This window comes from Amblyomma maculatum, chromosome 9 (assembly GCF_055883805.1).
Source record: "Amblyomma maculatum isolate TAMU_Amacu chromosome 9, ASM5588380v1, whole genome shotgun sequence".
Classification (NCBI taxonomy): Eukaryota; Metazoa; Arthropoda; class Arachnida; order Ixodida; family Ixodidae; genus Amblyomma; species Amblyomma maculatum.
In genome coordinates this window covers 65,723,916-65,743,744 of record NC_139352.1, presented here as the reverse complement: position 1 = coordinate 65,743,744, position 19,829 = coordinate 65,723,916, and the positions used below count along the sequence as shown (strand labels likewise).

The window sequence follows — 19,829 nt, the reverse complement described above, 5'->3', positions numbered from 1 at the left end:
CAACATAGAAAAGTCAGACACACACACAATATAAAGCATGTATGTATATAACCTCACTGTATCTTGCATGACTTGCCCTTTCGTAATCATGAAATTTGATACTGACGTATTTAAGAACCTCTCAAAAGACCCCCAGAAGACAAAAATGCTGTCCTATGCTTAAGAGGTCATTTGACCGCATAAAACATTTTAAGCAAAAATGAAATTAGTATTTTCCTTCTGAATACAAGGATGCCAAAAACTCCATTATGGACACTGATATTACATGAGATGAAAAATAATGCGGCTAACCAACACCAATCGCACGTATTATGCATGGCGTACACATGTACGTGCCAAAAGCTGGCATGCAAAAAGGTTGCGCGATTTGGAATTCGCGCAAAAAGACGAAAAGCCATGATGCGAAATCGCTCTTGCGCTATCTCATGCCAGAAACATGCATCCTGTAAAAATATGAGCAGCCAGAAAATATCGATGGGTTCGTTCGCTTACCTTTATTTCGCTTTCATGAGCTCCATTCGCCTAGCCTTTGGATGGACACACACACACACACACGCGCACACACACACACACACACACACACACACACACACACACACACACACACACACACACACACACACACACACACACACACACACACACACACACACACACACACACACACACACACACACGCACGCACACGCACACGCACACGCACACGCACACGCACACACGCATGCGCGCGCGCGCGAGCACGCGTGTTTATTGAAACTTTTTGCCCTTGTTTTTGTTGCAGGCTACCCGATGCTGACCTCCAAAGATCTGTCTCGGTGAAATTCACTGAAGTCCAGAAAAGAAAAGGCGCCCTGGGTCGTGTGATTTTCGCTCTGGACGTATCGACTAGTATGAACGTAAGTGTCACGCACTGACAACACAATGTGATTATGAAGCAGTGGGGCCATTGCTCCTTATTCCTGGTAGAGCTCCTAGAGGCTGCGCAAATAGCGGTGGAGCAGAGCAGAATGAACAAAACTTAGCAAGGCGCGGACTATGCGTGGATTGACTAAGGTGTGTTATCCATTTACCTAAATTGCGTTTACTGAACTAGCAATAAGTGGGGTTCAAACTGTATGCTAGCGCGACGTACCAGCTGCTGTGACAAATACGTCCGCATTAAAGAATTTGTTATAAGGAACGCATCTTGGGTTGTTTCAGAGTACCGTGTCCGTGTATGGAAAATTTCAAGACATGTCAAAAAAATTTTTTCCCCGCCTGGTATTTATGATGCGCTGATCATTCGTCGACAAACAAATAAAGGCGACCAAGCAGCAACATGCGAACAGGGTAAAAGGGAATCTCTATAGAGTGGAAAGGACTCGTAAATAGGGGCAGAAACTGAGTTTTTAAACTGCGACCCTGATTGTGAAAGTGTTTAAGCATTTGAATCGAGTATCCTATACATTACATCATAAAGCATTATGTTTTGGCATGGTGCGAAACGATGTACGTGTGAGACAGAGCTTTTTAGATGAATTCCACAGCTTCATAACCTGAAGCTAAGCTGCATTTGTTATAGCAAAGCCGGGCATCGCGGAACCAACCGCTAAGAATTTGTTTATTTTATTTTATTTCAGATACTGTCAATTCTCATTGGGATTTTTACAAGATGGGCATATAATTGAATTCAGGCTATAATAATGGCGGTACAAAGGTTACAAATATGCATAAATTAAGACGAAAAGCAGTTAACAGGTAAAAACAGTCTCATACACAGCATATCTGCTAGGTAATGATGCAGTTATACACGATAAATAACGTAGTAATACAATAGCTTTCTTGTAAAGTAAATAGCTTGTTATATTTGGTTCGAAATGGTTTACGTGTTGTGTAGCAGTTCTTCTAGAAAGGTTACAAATTTCGGCAATGATGCGCTATTATCGATGCGTGGATCCAAACCGTTCCATTTCGTAGTTGCACGAGGCAAACATGAATATCTAAAACACTCGTTGCGGAAAAAATATTCTTTGAGAGTTGTGGTTACTTATGGCGGGAAAGTGTGCATGCATCTAATGATATATACAATGAGCTATCTATTTTTAGTGCATTGTGTAAGAACTGGTAGAGTAATTGTTGTCGTGCTAGTTTGGCGCGGTTTTCTAAAGTAAGATAGAAGCCTTTTTAAGGAATTGAGATGGCGAATCAGCAATCCTATATTTGTAAGATATAGATCTAACTGCCTTTCGCTGTACTCCTTCGATTTTGTTAATAAGCTGCTGTGTATAAGGGAACCAAATTATGTTACTGTAGTCGATAACTGGTCGTAGAAATGTATTATATGCTAATAGTTTAGTTTCTGGTGGTGCTTAATGAAGTCGTCTTCTCAACAAAAACAACCGTTTTAAAGCGGAAGATATAATGCTGTTATTATGTGCTTCCCATCGTGGGACATGTTAGAGGATTAAAATTCGGTACTTATGTTGATTAACTTTTCTCAGTGGTATGCTATTTATGCTGTGAATGCTTTTCTATGTGATAGCTTCTGGGCTCTTAACTTTTGTCTGGTTTGTTAACCCGCCGTTTCTTTTGAGGGTCCTTTATGCTGGTTAAGTTGTTTTCTCACGTCTAACGTAGAATATTAAGAGATATCCTTATTACAATCCCCGCATTTATCTGCTGGCTCTCGTATCTTTTTCTCTCTAGGATTACAGCCGTATAGACCATCTAAGAGAAGCGGCTGGCCAGTTCATCAATGTTCTCATACCAGACGGGTTAGAGGTCGGAATTGTCACATTCAGCAGCTCCGCCTACACAATATCTGCCCTGACCTCCATGGACGCGACAGTGCGGAGACAGTTTGTTGACAAAGTAAAGCAGCTAAGAACTCTCGGAAACACCTGCATTGGATGTGCGCTGCGAAAGGCTCTGGAGGTAAGTCCAGTTTACCTCACGAGCGCTCTGCTATACACTTCAGTTTCAAGATATAGATTTTTGTTGCGGGAGACACTGAGGTAGTCACTGAGTGATTTCTCGGAGCCCCCGATGAGCCAAGCTGCTCATGCGTGAGGAGCGAGTGACGTCACATCGAGCATAGCTGCAGAGCCACGTCGGAGCCGCCCCCGAATCCTCCGCTGCGCGGGTGACTCACAATTAGAGAGTTTTAGCTCCCCGTGATCCGCGATCCGGTACCGTGATCCGCCACCGCGCGTTCCACTGCGCATGCCCAGACCCCCCTCTACGCCGATAGATGGCGCCACATACTGCATGTTGGCACACAGACCTGCCGCGTCGGGACCAATCGGGACCACGTGCGGTAGAGAGTCACAGTAGCGGATCGCGGATCACGGTAAGCTAAATCTCTCTATTGACGTCGTCACCGCGCTAGCTACGCATTCGCTAGAAGGGAGTGACTTCACACGGCGCACAGTTGGCGCGCCGGGGCCGCCACCGACTCCTCCGCGGCGCAGCGACTCAGAGGTGCCGTCGCCGCCGAGTTCGTCGCAGATGTTGCTTCTGCAGTTCTACTCGGGATGGCCATTGGTCAAACCACAGAAATATTTTTTTTTGCTCGACATTAGGCCAGCTCGTTAGTATTTCGCTAGACTGACCGCTGATGCCGAGACTGGCCAATGCAAATTATTCGATTACAGCTAGAGTACGTTCGAAACCGCACTGATGCTACCGCGAGCATGGAATGTGCGGAGCAATATGTCACTTGTTCTCCTAAACTGCTGGGAAAGGTGATTCTGAGGGCAATCAGCGCGTGAACAATGAACGTTTCAAGAAATTTTGTCCAAAGCTACCCGCTTTCGAAAGCTTAGGGGACTAAAAAGTGACATTAACCGTTTCAGGTACTCAGCATATTCTACTGCAGAGGAAAAAATTCGCGCGCATATTGAAAACATATCTTCCAAAAATAACCAAATAGATACAAAGACTTTAGCAATAGTTCTTTCCACACCCGCCGATTTTAACCCTTCTCTATTTATCGATCTCATTTATTGTGAATGATCGCTTTCCTGATAAGCGCGCCCTGGGACCATGTGACGTCCACATTTTTCAATACGGAAGCCTTTCTAGGCTCAGCGGTGGTGTTCGCGGAATGTGTTCTCATGAACTCTGATTCATTATATAGGTAGTGTGAGTGATGTTGTATAGTAACAGTAATATGATATATATATATATATATATATATATATATATATATATATATATATATATATATATATATATATATATATATATATATATTGTGAGCATGGTTCTAGAACTCTCGCCTCTTTCACCTGGGCATACGCAGCATCGTCATCATTCAACGGTGTTTGGGAGTTCACGCGCAGAGTTCAAGATTCTGGCTGGAATAAAGACGTTTGTTAGAGTGGTGGCTCACCAGTGGCATAGGTGCCCTTAGTATCCCAAGCCTCTCGCTTTATGGACCTTTGCATCGGGTTAGGAGGATGTCAAAACGCCTCCTCTCTGGACTGTTGCAAACCGGTTCCGCTGCCGCTTCCACCATACTGACGTCAGGCGCACACAAAAGCCCAGCGAGCAATATGGCGACGCCTAGGAGGCCCTCGTTGCAAAGGTCTATAGCTGTCTACTGCTCCCCTTGGAGCTCCGTTCCGGCCTTCGCTTGCCCTCACACCCCTTCGGTATGAACGAGGGCAACGAAACCCGCCCGCTCCTGGCACCAACCACGTCGACTACCGCCTGCTGCTCCCCCACGTACGTTGAAATGGCTTCGAAGCCACCTGCCCCAGTCCATTTCCCTTGTCCTGGTCCTGTGTGTGCTCATGTGGCTGCAGTGCAGTGCAGCCCAATGCTCTCAACCACCCCGGTATCGACAATCCTGGCGTCCTTTCCGTGCAGTCTGCTATTGCTGTGGAATCCGCGGTCACATCTCCCGTGTCTGTCGCCGGCGCCAGCAAGACTAACAGCGTGGTTATGCTCCATTTGAGAGTGCATGCCTGGGCCAGCCTGAAGCTTCTACGATGTCATACTCTACTTCCTTCGGTCGCTCTCCTTCACCGCAGGATTTCCAGAATATTTTCCGACCCCCTTGTTCTATCCGACGCCGCACCCCATCGCCTTTACGCCGCCCGTCTCCCCTTCGACCACTCTCCCAATACTTCCTTCCTAGCGCGGAAACCTAACAAAAGCAGTTTTTAGAGGGAAAGCTGCTTCACAATCAAACTCTGGAATTCCTCCCGAACACCCGTCTAACACGCTCAAAGTACCGATCGAACGAGTATACGTTCAAGCCCTCATCGATACGGGTGCTGCTTATTCCGTCATTAATCGATCGCAACTTGTGTTATCGTCTCCGCAAAGCGATCACTCAGTACAGGGGGCCTCCTCGCCGTGGAGCCAACGGTACTATCATCACGCCCATAGGGCAATGTACAACACGCGTTCTCATCGATGACCAGAGGCATCATATTGAGTTTGCGGTGATTCCGTCCTGCGTTCATGAACCAATTTTCGGCTGGAACTTTTTATCGTCGGCGTCTGCCCTTATCTTCTGCCGCGACCACCTGATTCACAATGCGGACATTGAGTTCGAACGCGAATCTGTCTCCTCCCCACTACGTGTGCTCGCTGCCCTTGACTACGTTTTGAGCCCTGGTCGTGAGCACCTCATCATTGTTAATCTGGATTATGCACTTGACGGCGATGCTTTAGTGATGCCAGCACCACGGTGGACCTCCGAAGGTATAGCGCTTGCCTCCTGCCTCACCTGTTTCAACCATGGTTACGCGGTTGAAACAGGTGCGCAGTCGGTGCTATTTTACGATATACAGGAAAATTAAGAAACTTCCATTGAAAACTCGCCCTTGTCCTGAATTTACGGATATGTTTCAGCCTTGCGTGAAAACGCGAAGATCGAACTATCGAGAGACGAGTGTATCTCACTCTTATTCCGCTATGTCAGCTACGAATACATTTACTGCTACTGGTGGGATTATGGGTTCGCTCATACGGCGTTAACACGTTCGCATACTGATGGTACTTTAAAATGCTTAATCGCTGCATGAGATTGCAACCATGTGATGCAATATTTATATTCTACTTATGCGAGTGGTTCTTGTCTACTTTTCTGCCCCCTGTCAGATGTTCGAGGAGAAAACGCAACGCGTCGAGGGCTCTGTAATTATCCTCATGACTGACGGTGAGGAGAACCAGTATCCCTACATACGGGACGTCGTCGACGACTTGATTGCCGCTAAAGTGGTGGTAAACACGATAGCTTTTGGCGTCTCTGCCGAGAAGACTTTAGAAGACCTCGCTCTGCGCACTGATGGGAAGCCGTTTGCCCTTAGGGACCACCAATCCAACGTTGCAGTCGCGCTAGAGTCGGCATTCCTGGACTCTATCACCACCTTGCTGGATGACAATAAGAGGCCAGTTGTGGTAAGTGCTACCTTTGATTGTGATTTTACTTCCGAAGAAGAAAAACCCGAGAAGAGGACCGGAGGGAGGGAGGAATGGACGGAGGAGAAAGAATAGGGCAGGGTGTGAAAGAATGTTTCCTTAGGTATGAATTTCAAAACCTGAATCTGATGATCCCTGGACTTGAAAAAAAAAATTATAAGGGCAGCAGCAGGAAAAGCTGCAGTGCTAGTTAGATGATAAGTGAGCACTAAAGCACGTTTGATGCTGAGACGTGTTTCTTTTTGAAAGGGACAGGTGGTGTTCCAAAAGGGCGTGATAAGCATTACAGCTACAGGGAAATAGCTATCAAGTGCTTTAGTGAAGGGGAGGACCAAACAAACAGAATAATAACAGATTATTAAATATCTGGAAAGGAGCATTAGAATCCCTTAAATATATTCCTTCGGCGTCTAAATTACTTGAGACGATAATCCCACGCTGTTAATTGGAGAGTTTATTCACAGCACAGAATAATCGAATATATCGAAAGGAGAATTACAATCCCATAAATATATTCTTTCGGCCCCTGAACTAGTCGAACAGATAGTCCCACGATTTTAATTAGACAGTTTGCTCACAGCAGGTGCATACACGCATGCCTCTACCCCCCCCCCCCCCCTTCTTTTGCCACATAACATAAGCTCCACGTGTTTGTCCAAACATGCTTCCTTCTCATCACTCTTACTTTGGTTCCCCTTGAATGCTTTTCTTTATATAATGCCACACTTGGCAGGTATGGTTTACTCTGATTTGTTATTCTTTTTTTATATTTCTCTCCTTGCATAGTGCTCTTGAAAACTATTCCCCTTCAGTTGTATTGCTTAACATACCCTTTTGGAATGCCTTTCCCTTTCAATAAAGTGCGTATCAGCATCGAATCTGCTTTATCTGCTGACTTATCATCTACCTCGCATTGTAGACTTTCCTGCTGCTGCTCCTTTTTATTTTCTTTTTCAGGTCAGGGGATCACCGGTTTCAGGCTCGGAAATTCATACCCAATTAAACATCCTTCCATCCCTTACCATACTTCTTTCTGCCCCTCCCTCACTGGCTTTGCTTCTTCTAAAGCCAAAGCGTATTTAAACCCCGCCAGTGATGATCTCTTGTCGCAATGTTGACTCGGCTTCTAAACCGAGGCTCCCCCTCATCTTGTACAGTGCTCTTTCATACCGCGTAGCTATCTTCTTCCTCTCGTTCTACCCTGGATCACTTGCCATATATAATTCAGTGACTGTACCATGATATGTGTTACCCGCCTACGGCTTTAAGGGGATGCAATGATTAATAATTTCGTATGATGTTCTTCTTATGCTTCCATAGCAGAGTGGAATCTTCCGGCACAATGACTGAAAGCGCATAGTCATGCTGCATGTCCCATTTTGTTTATTTTGTTCATTGTAGTTTGTGCTTTTGTATTTGTAATATCTACTTGTGTGTTTGTTCTGCTTGGATATGTACAATAATCTGCAGTATGAAATAAATAAATATATAAATATGAGCTTGCGGCATGCTATTCTCATTAGTCATTAAGAAACCGTAGCTTTACGCTTATGCTTATCTAATGCCACGAAACTTATGAAACATTTTTTCACGCAGTTACGTTTTAAGGGCACTGACGGCTTAGTCTACAAGTTGCAGTTGCCCGGAATCATTAATTATGTGCGAAGTGCCAATGAAGTAAAATAACTTAGCTATATTACCCATTTTCATCCTCCAAACAATTTGAGGAACAGACTTTAAAAAAAGAAATGGTGATAAACGATTAATGGCACAAAAACAAGCGGGACCAGAAGCAAGAGGAAATACGCAAAGGAAAACAATATAGAGCTTCATAATTGTTCAAACTTTATTCCATAAGGAGTGAATATGGATTCTTCTCGCTTTTTTAGGTCTTTGAGGAATCTGCGAAAGTGGTGGATAAGCGGGAGTTTCAGATCCTCCTGGACGCCGACCTGGGCAACCAGACGACAATCTCTGTACAGTCCAATAATATGGCCAGCCTCAGGGCAGAGCTGCGCTATCCCGACGGCAAAATCTGCGTCGACTGTTTCGAGCCCGACCTGAAGAAGTCCTCCAACTATATAACGTTCAAGATTCCGGGAATAGCAACGGTGTGTACTTGACCGACTTCTGACGAAACTATCACCCTGTCCATAACGATGACGAGACATATTTGTCCTATCACAGATGATACAATTTAACTAGCTCAACATTGGTCAGCGAACAGTACGTCAGTTTCAACCAACTGCCTTAGCGTTCTATTCATTTTATTATTGCGAAAACGTTTCTCGGCTGATGGGTGACGTGGACAGGACGTGTAGATAAGATGTGTGACCACGAGATTTAGATGTACATGAGATAAAGACGATAACGAATGATAACTAGACAATTAGAAGAGAATAAATAACGTATTAAGTCCTAGCAACGTTGAATTCAGATTATTTGAGAGTTGTGAGATTCATGACGATGATAATGAGATTGGAAAGCTAAGATTAATAGTGTACCTCAGTGGGAATTTAGGATTAAGAAAATCACATGACGTCATTTATAATGGAGTGATAGTTACTGATAAGGTTACTGATAAGGTAGTGACAGTCAGTGTTAATGATATATTAAGGAGATAAGAAGGGTGGCTGAATACAACGGAATTTAGGCCAGTATCAACGGTACTCATAACGTAGTCAGACTAGATGGTGATAAAGTTACTGGTAACAGTGATTGTTGATAATAGTGATAGGTAATGATAACAAGCAGCGTCAATCAACCACGTGGTGTGAACATGTCTAGACAAGAAGTTGTCAGCATCAAGTTGATCATCTCATAGTTCCATGCAACAAACATGTCCACACTAATGTAGATGTCACAAAAACATGAAAACGCTGAACGAGTTCATAACCAAAACAGGGACGGAACTCGCAATGTGTTCGAATTTCCAAATGTATGGAAAATAAGTGCATCTGTGTGACGTTTTTTCCTTGGCCTAACATCATGTGAAATCGCTGCTCAGGTTACCTACTATGTGTCAGAAATCTGCTGGCTATTATGCGTATATGCATCATATGTTTCGTCTTTGTTCAAGCCATGCAAGCCAATTGCTATAAATATAGTTCTAAGTGTGATTTACCGCATTCTTAGCTGTGAGCATTCTATTAAGGACACGTTTTCTTTGTTGCTTGCGTGTTAGATTTTTGCCCCGAGCACTCCTCCATATGACGGACAAACTGGGATGGAGAATTCGGATTATTCAATGAAAGCCGCTAGCACTGGTTTCGCTCATTTGAGTGAGAAATCCTCCACGGAGGCTTCTTTGAGCACACGCAGTGGTTCATTTATGTGAGACGATGTTCGGGGGAGCTTAATCGCTTTGGACTGATGACACTGTGCAAACGAAGTTATTCCATTTGCGTGATTTTCACTACTAAAAGTTTTGCCTCGCAATAGCGGTCCGCAGATTTAATTTTACATATCATGAAATGCGGCAGTGCCTTTTAAGAAGAAACTGTTTTTCTATTGACTTCAAACAGGATGTGGGTAACGTGCGTCTGTCAGAAAACTGTGTGGTGATCAGCTTGAGGGGGAGGGGGGATGAAATGAGACAGCATTTTTTATATCGTTCACCAGTCCAGTTTTACGCCAACTTTATAACGATATTGCAACTCCAGCTCTGTTGCAATTATATTCTCATACTATTCAAATTTAGATTCTAATATTTTTCTGATTCTTTTATTATTCACTTTCCATTCGCAATATGCTCCGAGTCATTCTCTCCGAGGCTCAGTATTCATTGTTCCGCCTCTCCTGCCTCCATTGGAATTGTAAAGGAGGATTTCTGCTCTGCACCGGCCCCTTAGTGCTCAGTGAAGGTTAGTGAAGGAAGTGCTTAGTGAAGCTTAGTTCTTACGTGGTGCCACCTGCCTTGGAGTGCAGGTGTAGCCCTCACTGATGTTCGCGTTCATCAAACCCATAACTAGAATGCGTAAAGCCGCTTCGGCAGAGCAGAGATGCAGGTGCTTCGCGCGAACAATACGGGGAGCCCAGTGACTAATAATAAGACTGAAACTTAGGTCCTGGCGGTGCTGTTCTAGCGGGCGGAAACGCATTACACAGTTTCATTCTTTCTAAGGACTAGAAATGGTTACGAGCCGTATTTGAAGTAGCGTATCCAATGCCTTTCCAGTAACGACTGCTTTAAGAATGCATTGATAAACAAAAATATTGGTTATTGATATATTGGTATAATGAAGCGGCTACTTGTTTACATCGCAGGCAGGGGCGGTGGGAAACCACAGGTGGAAGGTGTTGCTGCTTTAACATATCTCGATGCATATGAGCTTCGCGTGGCACCTTACTACCGTTGCTTGCACGAAGCCTACCGTGGCAATTCTAGAGGGCTACTTTTAGTGAGAATTCATATTTGCTTCAGTCTTATATGCAATGCCACACCGCTGTACTTTTACAGAATGTTGCTGGGAGAGTGAAATTTATCGTTAACAATGTACAGGGTGATCAACTTCTAGCTATGCCAAGGTCACTGTTTTCAAAGCAGCATTGCGTCGGATGCAGGCGCTTATCGAAGCAAAGCGATATATGCACAGTGGGAGGCGGAGGTAATGCTTCGCATGGCCTGCCGCCTAGCTTTATGGAATGGTCGGGCCGGACACAATGATGCTTTGAAAGCAGTGGTCGTGTTATAGCTAGAAGTGGATCACCCTGTACAAAATCTATGTGTACATTTTTGATATCACCAAGACTGTCATCTTTTTTTCAGACTAATTTGCCTTCGACCGCGTCCACTGCTTTAAAGAGACGCACAAACCTGATTTATTTGTTTTGTGCGCATGACCCCGTAGCCTGGTGCCTGGACTTTGGTCGTGTTTCACACCATAAGCCGTGGTGAAGCCGACGTCCATGTACGTGCCACTTCGCTCGCCAACGGTGACCAGGATGAGCCTGTGCTCGTGCGCGCCTTCCTCAAGAAGACCGAGGTGGCCCAGGCGGCCGAAGCGGTCATCTACGCTGAGGTCACCAAGGGTTCCCAAGTGGTGCTGCATGCTCGGGTTACCGCCACCGTAATCAGGCCAACGCGGCCGTTCGAGATCGAAGTAGAGCTCTTCGACGACGGATTAGGTGCGCTTCTCTCACGACTTCAGTCAGGCACTGTTTCAGGATAATTAATACGTTATTTTAATATCTGAAAATAATGTTGGCTTGCACTGCGTTCCAAATTTTTTGTAGACGCAGTAGTATAACCTTCCAAGGTATCATATTTATTGAATAATGAGACAAGGTATGGGCATATATAGCGATAAATACCGCAGTCTACTTTGGGTACCGTTATGTACTATGAAGGGTATAGTAAGGGTCGGTTCGCAGACATGATGAAATTGTTAGCTGCTAAGTAGACACTAAATACGGTTGCTTCCTTGAACGCTTGTATTAGGCATAGCACGCGACTCTATGTTGTTTTTTTCTTCTTTTTTTTTACAAGCGAGACTGGAAAACAAGATAACAAGATTATGTTTTTTTAAGAATGATGGCAGACGAGTGGGGTACCTCTCTACGTGTACAGACATGTTCGGTGTTGCGTAAAAATGTAATAGGAGGAGCTTCATGCAACACTAGCAAACTATACACTCTATATTGATTTGGAATCCTTTACCGCTGACGACTGGTGGCCAGTTATTGACGAAACGGAGCTCACCTGCCATGACTCAGTTATGGTGAGTCATGGCAGAAGTACCAAATTTTTTAGGACCATTTGCCTTAACTCAATGCTTACATAGGCGGGAACGAAAACAGCTTGATATGTTTTGTAAGAATGTCTTCTGGACAACACTGAAGCGAGGTTATGGTGGAATAAGGGGAAATAATCGTTAGGTATAGAGCCTATCCTAACAAGACAGGCAGGCAGGAATGTACTTCCAGCCATAAACACATCAATCATCTAGAACTCTGATGGTTTGATTAATGTATTCGCTAGAAAACTGGTACTACATTTAAACTTTAGAGGACCAATCACGCAGCATTATATGCGTCTATACGCACTGTGAAGTGCGATTTGAAGTGAAGTGCACTGATCGTGCGCAGCGTGTACGTACCTGTGAGACGATCGCGACAATGGACCGCGAGACACGCGCCACCCAAATCGCCGAGTAAATTTTGGTGCTTGGTAGTCAATAGCTGCCGGCAGGATGTTGTAACGGGCACCTGCTCTAAAATGTATTACGCCTTAAGCTTCTTTGCACAGTATCAGTGATATTTCAGACCAGAAGACATTACGAACGGCTGTTGGCATTTACAGTCAACGGCGCCACTTGAATCACGATGTGTCCCTTCTATACCTTAGCTTCGGTGTAGGCGCAGCTTCAGATGGTATAAAACAGTCCTAAAAGTGACCGACAATAACGAGTGTAATTTGGCTATAAAGTGAATTCATGATCCTAACAAAGTCATGGATTGAACTAACAGCGAACGATACCGCTCCATCGGAAAATTACTCTTTGCCAGAAAGCTTGTTTTTTCTGAAACGCTTCAAAGAGCAACATGGCGGACTCTTATTTGTATGTCCATGCCCAAGAATACCTTATTCACTCATATTACACTCTTTTGAGTCTCCGAATGCACAACGTGGTTTTAAGAACGCTGGAAGAAATCATGTAGAGTTTGCTTTGCACTCGGTTAACAATTATTCCAAGCTTCGAATGAACCATGGGTGCTGCCTCATATTTTCAGCTTGCTCGATAAATGCGTTAACTCGAGGCGCTCAACGGGTTGTTCAGGTCGCTTTTTGCAAGGATGTATCGGGTTCAAAAAATAAAAAAGAACTTTGCATATGCAGGTGCCGATGTCACAGCAAACGACGGCATCTACAGTGGCTATTTCACGCAGTTTCATGGTGTTGGCCGCTACTCGGTTTCGGCTCGTGTTGTCAGCGGCAACGAATCGGTCATTGTCCGAGGACGCAAGGCCTCGGGCGGACTGCCTGCTCCACAGCCATTAGGTGAGTACTTCGTTCGGACGGAAAGAACTGACGGAATCGCCAGTCTTGAACAAAAGATAGGTAGATAATGCTGGCGCCTGTTGGATGTCGTGCAAAAAATCATAGTATAAAAAATAAAACTCTGCGCGCTTGCTAAGTCAAAAAGTTCAGACATTTATTGGAACTTTTAGAAGTGATAAATAAAAATATTGAGGGCTTATTAAGGCATCTTCCATAAGAATATGTATGAAACCACTTCGTTCACTCCATTCAGCGAGCCTCATTGCAGATCCTGGTTCGCGTACGTGTGTTGGTTGCTACTCACTTATTCATTTTTTTTTCTGTTAATTAAGGCCTGTAATACGTCACACATGCTGATTGGCATATAGTCATCAGCTGCCGCATTATCTGAAAGACCACGTTTCCTAGACAAAGCTCCACTTTAACCGGCACGTATGAACGTCCCTGCGTGTTCAAGCAGTAATGTCTCTGACTAGGGATACAAGGGTTCCGGACGGCTCGATTCTCGTCTCTCTTTCCCAAATTAAAGAAGCTAAGAAAGGACATTATATCATGTACAGTGGCGAACACGCACAGAAACGACGCTTGCATTTCTACGCGCTATAATTTCCTGTAGTAAACATGTTCCATCACGTAGCCCAAATAATCGTTCTTTTAAATCAAAGGAGCAGCCAGATTTGGGAGCACCTGCCTTTACATGTGGTCTCCCGATGTAGAGCACAAGCCGGTAAATCTGAGCCCGTCAATACCACCTGCCTACTACCACCTGGGAGATGCATGCTCGCAATAGAGAGATTTAGCTTACAGGAATTCGCGATCCGCTACCGTGACTCTCTACCGCACGTAGGCGGGGCGCTCAAGCCGATTGGTCCCGACACGGCAGATCTGTGTGCCGACATCCAGTATGTGGCGCCATCTATCGACGTCAAGGGGGGTCTGGGCATGCGCAATGGAACGCGCGGTGGCGGATCACGGTAGCGGATCGCGGATCACGGTAAGCTAAAACTCTCTAATATTTCGCTCAGAACACCGTTGCCGGATTCTCGATAGATCGCGAAACTTCGAACCTTGTTCAACTGGTGTCAGCTATGGTTTATATTGGTGTAATCAATGCATGCACATTTGAAAAAGTTCCAAAGAACATTCCACCACTTGCGAGGAGCCAGAATGCTTGGCGAGCAATACTGCGCCGAGCGTCACTCGTTCCCATGAAACGTACCAAGGATCACAACACTGAGCGCACGAGACGCATTCGAAGACATAGCAACTAGCGGCAACGGCTCGATCACGCAGATCGTGACCCGTAAGTGGTTTGGTGCAGGTGGTTCTATTTTGGGTATTGTGGCTTACCGAACGCCTATAAATACGAAAGGGGTGTTGTTTACACTACGGTGAAGATATAAGCAGCTGCTTCATAGAAGCTCTCTTGCAAGAAGGTGTGAATTAATAATAATGCGGTAAGCGTCTTAAATTTTCATCGATACCGGACGAGACATAGCTCATCCTTTCATTAGAAGTCTTCCAATGTAGCAGGAGAAGGCAAGGAAGGAGTGATAAAATTTGAAATGGATTAAAGAGTGACAGTAACGTTGAGGTAGCTGTGTATAGGAGATCGTAAAAGAGTTCGGGGCAGTTGGGGCAGGAATGACCTGAGAGTAAGCGGCATTAAAATGATTTCAGATCTAAAATCTCAACATATAAATAATAATGCTTTTTCACAACCGAGAAATGATAACTTTGAAGCAGCACACCGCATTAAGCAGTTATATGGCTCGTATCACGTTGCATTCGGCCGTCGTTACTGAGACGGGTTTGTAGTGCAATGGCCTCTTTAGCAGCGCTCATGAATAGTTTCACTGATAAATTCTATGTTTGCCTTTCAGCCTTCTCAGCAGCTCCTTCCAGTGCTCAGGCAGAGGAAGAAGGTGTTCAGGGCATTCCCCTAAGTCAGTTCGTCTACGTGGATGAAGACATCGAAGATGCAGAACCAGAGATCAAGTCCAGCGAAAAGGCCCCCGCGTTTGTCAGATACGCCGAGGGAGGCTCATTTCGCCTCACGGAAGACATCGAGGTGTCGACGATACCTCCAGGTTCCATCAATGACTTGAAAGTCGAGGATACCTTTGTTACTGACAATGGAACACACGTCGTACGTTTGTCCTGGACCTGCCCAGGAGCTCGTCTGAACACTGGAAACGGTGAGGCTTAGCTGGACCATAAGTTGAAAACTGCGAAATCTGGCTGAGCAGGGCATATCTAAAATAAAGAGAGAGGAAGAGAGGGGGGCAGTTATTAACTATTGGAAACCTTTGGTGGCAATAACTTCCGCCGGTAAATTATGATCAAGTCAGCTTTAACTGCTCCTATTCATATGTCCCTTTGAGGATATTCTTTTGCTTACATACACATTGCCATTGAATTGATCAATTATCCCTTAATATGATCCCTTAATCCCTTATTATCAGAGAACAGCTACAAAGCGTGGCCGCGTTCCTCCTTTACAACTCGCAAAAAGAAGTCTCTTGTAAGCACCCGATATTCTGCAGGAGTGGTGCCCGTTCAGGCTTCAACTTCTCCAATTTTCATAACTTTTGATGCGACACCTTACATAGCAGCAGCAAATAGAATTACATGTTAAAGGTCTGAACTCTATTGAGAGCCTAATTGTTTGTTTTTTTAGACGATGTATTGGTAGCTGTGCTCCCTTGCTCGAAGACAGCTCTTAGTTCTCTCGATCTAGCCGCTACTTGGCTGCTAGTAAGTCTCACACAGTGAACACGGGCTGCACAAAACTCGATAATGGTAGGTTTGGCTGCGCAGCCATTCGGCCGTGCGAGTCGTGCACAGACAACCAACTATTTGCCCGTCCCGTCTGCTGCTTTTGAGATAACGGCTTTCTTAGAGCACTCGCTTTTCCTTTACGTTTTCTGCTCTTTGCCTCGCGATCGGCTTGCTTTATGGAGTGTTCAGGCCAGTAACGAGAAACTACATTAACAGAGCATGATCAACTTGTGAACATGGCTTCCAAATAAAAAAAGTTTTGGCGTCATTGCAGAAAATGCATTGGCATAAAGCATTAGCACTGCCGCAACGTTTTTGAAATTTTCACTTTTTTACTGCTTAATGACCATATTTCTTAGTTCACTTTATTTTACTTTTTCTTCCTGTTTTTCATATTGAACTTCATGTTCTTTTATTTGTTATTTTGCTATTTTGGTATTTTCATTTCTTATTTCATCTTTTTTACCACTTTCATTATTTATCATTATCAGTAATTACTAGAGTTAATATTTTATTAGTGTTATTATTATTTGCCATCATCAGCAATTATTACTTAATTTTACAACTTACTCAATTGTTTCTTATTATTAATATAATAATATTAATAATCAATCAATCTTTATTTACTGTGCGCAGGAACAACCATGTGGTCTTCGTGCTGCAGCACAAATAAAAAAATAATAATAATACGAACACTTCGACCGCATGGGCTTCTTTAACGTGCACTACCGTAGCAGAGCTCATGGTGCTATTGCTTTTCGCTTCCAAAAGCGCAAAACAGACACGTTTCTTAATAATAAACGGCTAGCTTTCTTTAGGTTATGGTGGTAAGTAGTAGTATCAGTACTTTGAACGGAACGTTCTAGAGATAGAAAAACTATTGTGCCTTTAATGTGAAAGTCTCAGTTTGACTTGGACACTGGAATGCGCGCGTGGTGTGAACAATGAGTGGAAGAAGGCATTTCAACTTTTCATACTCGTGCAAGCCACATTTGTTGTCGTGAAAGGCCTGTGTCTATATGAAACATTTAACAAATACTCAAAACGTGCGAATACGCGGCTTAGGAGGAAACTCGTTTAGATCTCTATACTTAGCTAGCCGACTCATTTTGAGTAGTAGCCTTTGCGCGGAAATTCCTTCTGCTTTTCATTTTTCATTCACATAAAATAACGTAATCCCGTAGCAGGATCACATGACCATTTCCAGCGATCATGTTTGACCCTAATATGATTGAGGGACGCGGCAATCAACCGCTGCCTCATGGAAGCGATCGCCATATTGCACATTATAATAGACTCCTGCTTGTGTAACAACCCCTTAAATACCTTTTGATAAACGTCCTTATGACCCAAAAAAACTCCACTTGAACGTTGTTTCTTTTTTCTTCACGCACAGCATCCCATATTGAACTGAGAGCGAGCACTCAACTGGCCAGTCTCATGAAGGACTTCGACTCTGCAGTTGAGATCATCACTGAAGAAGGCAACATATCGGCGAGAGCTGTCGGCTCCAGGCAGCAGATCGAGTTTTCGCTTCTTGACACACTGCTTCTCGCAGAGAACGAGAGCCTGGCGCTAGACTTCTACTTCGCTGCCAGAGTGTGGAACGAGGAGGGACTCTCCTCGTCGGTGTCGAACATTGCGAGGGGTACTTTTGAAAGGCCGCCGCTGCTCACAGCGTCTTCCGGTGGCGGGTTAGGGACGTGGGCGATTGTCGGTATTGTTCTCGTGGTGCTAGCCGTTTTAGGAGGCTTTGTCGGAGTCGCGGGGGTTGTGTTGTTCAGGAAGCGCAAGACTCGTGAGAACAGGTTTTCCGAAAACGAGAACAGGTCCAGCATGCGCCGTCGTAACCTTAATCATAGTTAGGCAAGCGAAAGAGGAGGCAAAGGGACCTTCTAGTGTTGCGGTGAGCGAACTGCTTCCAGACCAGGTTTGCATCCACATTTCACTTTGTTTACCTAGCTTCTGTACCTTATTGGGGGCACGACATCCATTTTGGCGCGAATCCGTAACAATGGGAGGGATAAATTGTATATGGAGTAAGCCATATGCGAGGGACTCAGGCAACTTCGGTAGAAGACACGCGGACAGGGTTAGTGAACGCGTTTATCAAAGGTCAGCGCTATTTCTTAGATTTAATAAACCAAGGCAGTGTTTTGCTCCTCTTTATTTCGATATGCTGTCTGTACTGGGGATGTTGTTCAAACAGCTGATTTTTTGTTTCATACGTGTCAGCACTTCTACTACCGGACGACCCCAGCTGAAGGTTGCGATACTGCATTCATAGGTGAGATCGACCGGACCACGTTTTTCTATTTTGTCATTTCTGCGTCTTAGTACTTCTAATACCGGACGACCCAAGCTGGATGTTGCGATAATGCATTCATAGGAGACATCGATGGGAACACGCTTTTCTATTGTCTTTTTTGCCTCTTCCGTACATCTGCCCTGCAAGCATTGAATGCATGATACGCGCCACGTATAGAACTCCACTGCCAGTCAGTTGAAACGCATTAAAAAAAAAAAAAAAAGAAACTTCCAGGGTGGGGAAGCTACAGCTCCGATCAGTGGCTGCATGGGCCCGTCCTCCTTTCGTGACGCTATTTATTCAGTACGTCAATCTTCGTCATAGGGAGGAATTCGCAACTATAAAACAGCGCACGACAAATGCGACTAAAAGGAGTGCCCAGGAAAGGACCTCCGAGCCTCTGCATACTCTGTATATTCTCGGTGCGACTTTAAAGTGCATCTTCTGTGACGGTGTGTATGCTGATGTGATATATATATATCTTGTACGCCAATAACCTCACATCAAGGACGCAGCTCAGAGGCTGGCAGACATTCAGCCTTGCAGTTTGATGTATGGAGTAATCCGGCACCGAAGTTACCTTTGTGACTCCACAAGCTTCGGGTTTCGGCTCCTGAACATTTTTCACCTTGTGTGCAACATACTGCATATTTTTTTATGATGTTGCAAAGCTCATGTCACAAAACCTTTGTGGTTGTTTGCTGATCGTAAATAAAACTGACGAAGAAACTGAAAGCGTGCTGTGATCAGAGATATTTCCTGATTTATCATCTCTGTGGTCACATTGAAACTGCAGGTGTGTGAAACAGATCTAACACCGATGTTCTTGTACACAGTAGTAGTACATATAGTATAGACAAGTGAATATTTTGTTCACTAACACGTCCGATGTGTCTGCTCCACTTGTTTCACTTGATATATTGAAACCGTAATGTTCATTTATATGGTTGTTAGAGAGGTGACAAATAAAGTGAGGTGGTGCAATAGTACAAACCAGATCTAACTTAAAGGTTACAACAAATTCTGGCCAGTCCCCCACTGTTAAAGAGGTTTCAAATGAAGTGAGGTGGTGCAATAGTACAAACCAGATTTAACTTAGGGGTTACAACGAATTCTGGTCAATACTCCCTGTGGGTATGTGCCATTATAACAAGGGAGAAGAATTTAGAGGTCGCGAAGCAATGTGTGCAATCGGTTAATTTAAACATATATGCCCAATTACAGACCTAGAGGTGAATAAAAACAAAAGCTCCTGCAATTCTTGCCTTCGTTGGGTGTTTTATTACAGAACTAACGATCAAAACATTCTGATGACTGTAGATCTCC

General features: G+C 44.4%; 1 protein-coding gene across 1 annotated transcript in view; it reads left to right on the top strand.

The window, feature by feature from the left end:
• Positions 1-19,239, top strand: part of LOC146179265 (calcium-activated chloride channel regulator 1-like) — a 35,586-nt gene extending 16,347 nt beyond the window's left edge. The window contains exons 7-14 of the mRNA XM_084578936.1: positions 782-896; positions 2,686-2,913; positions 6,094-6,393; positions 8,304-8,525; positions 11,265-11,541; positions 13,253-13,414; positions 15,298-15,612; positions 17,592-19,239. Coding sequence (XP_084435062.1) covers positions 782-896; positions 2,686-2,913; positions 6,094-6,393; positions 8,304-8,525; positions 11,265-11,541; positions 13,253-13,414; positions 15,298-15,612; positions 17,592-18,061 — 2,089 coding nt within the window. The 3' untranslated portion in view covers positions 18,062-19,239. The remainder of the gene's footprint in view (positions 1-781; positions 897-2,685; positions 2,914-6,093; positions 6,394-8,303; positions 8,526-11,264; positions 11,542-13,252; positions 13,415-15,297; positions 15,613-17,591) is intronic.
• The last annotated feature ends 590 nt before the right edge of the window (positions 19,240-19,829 follow it).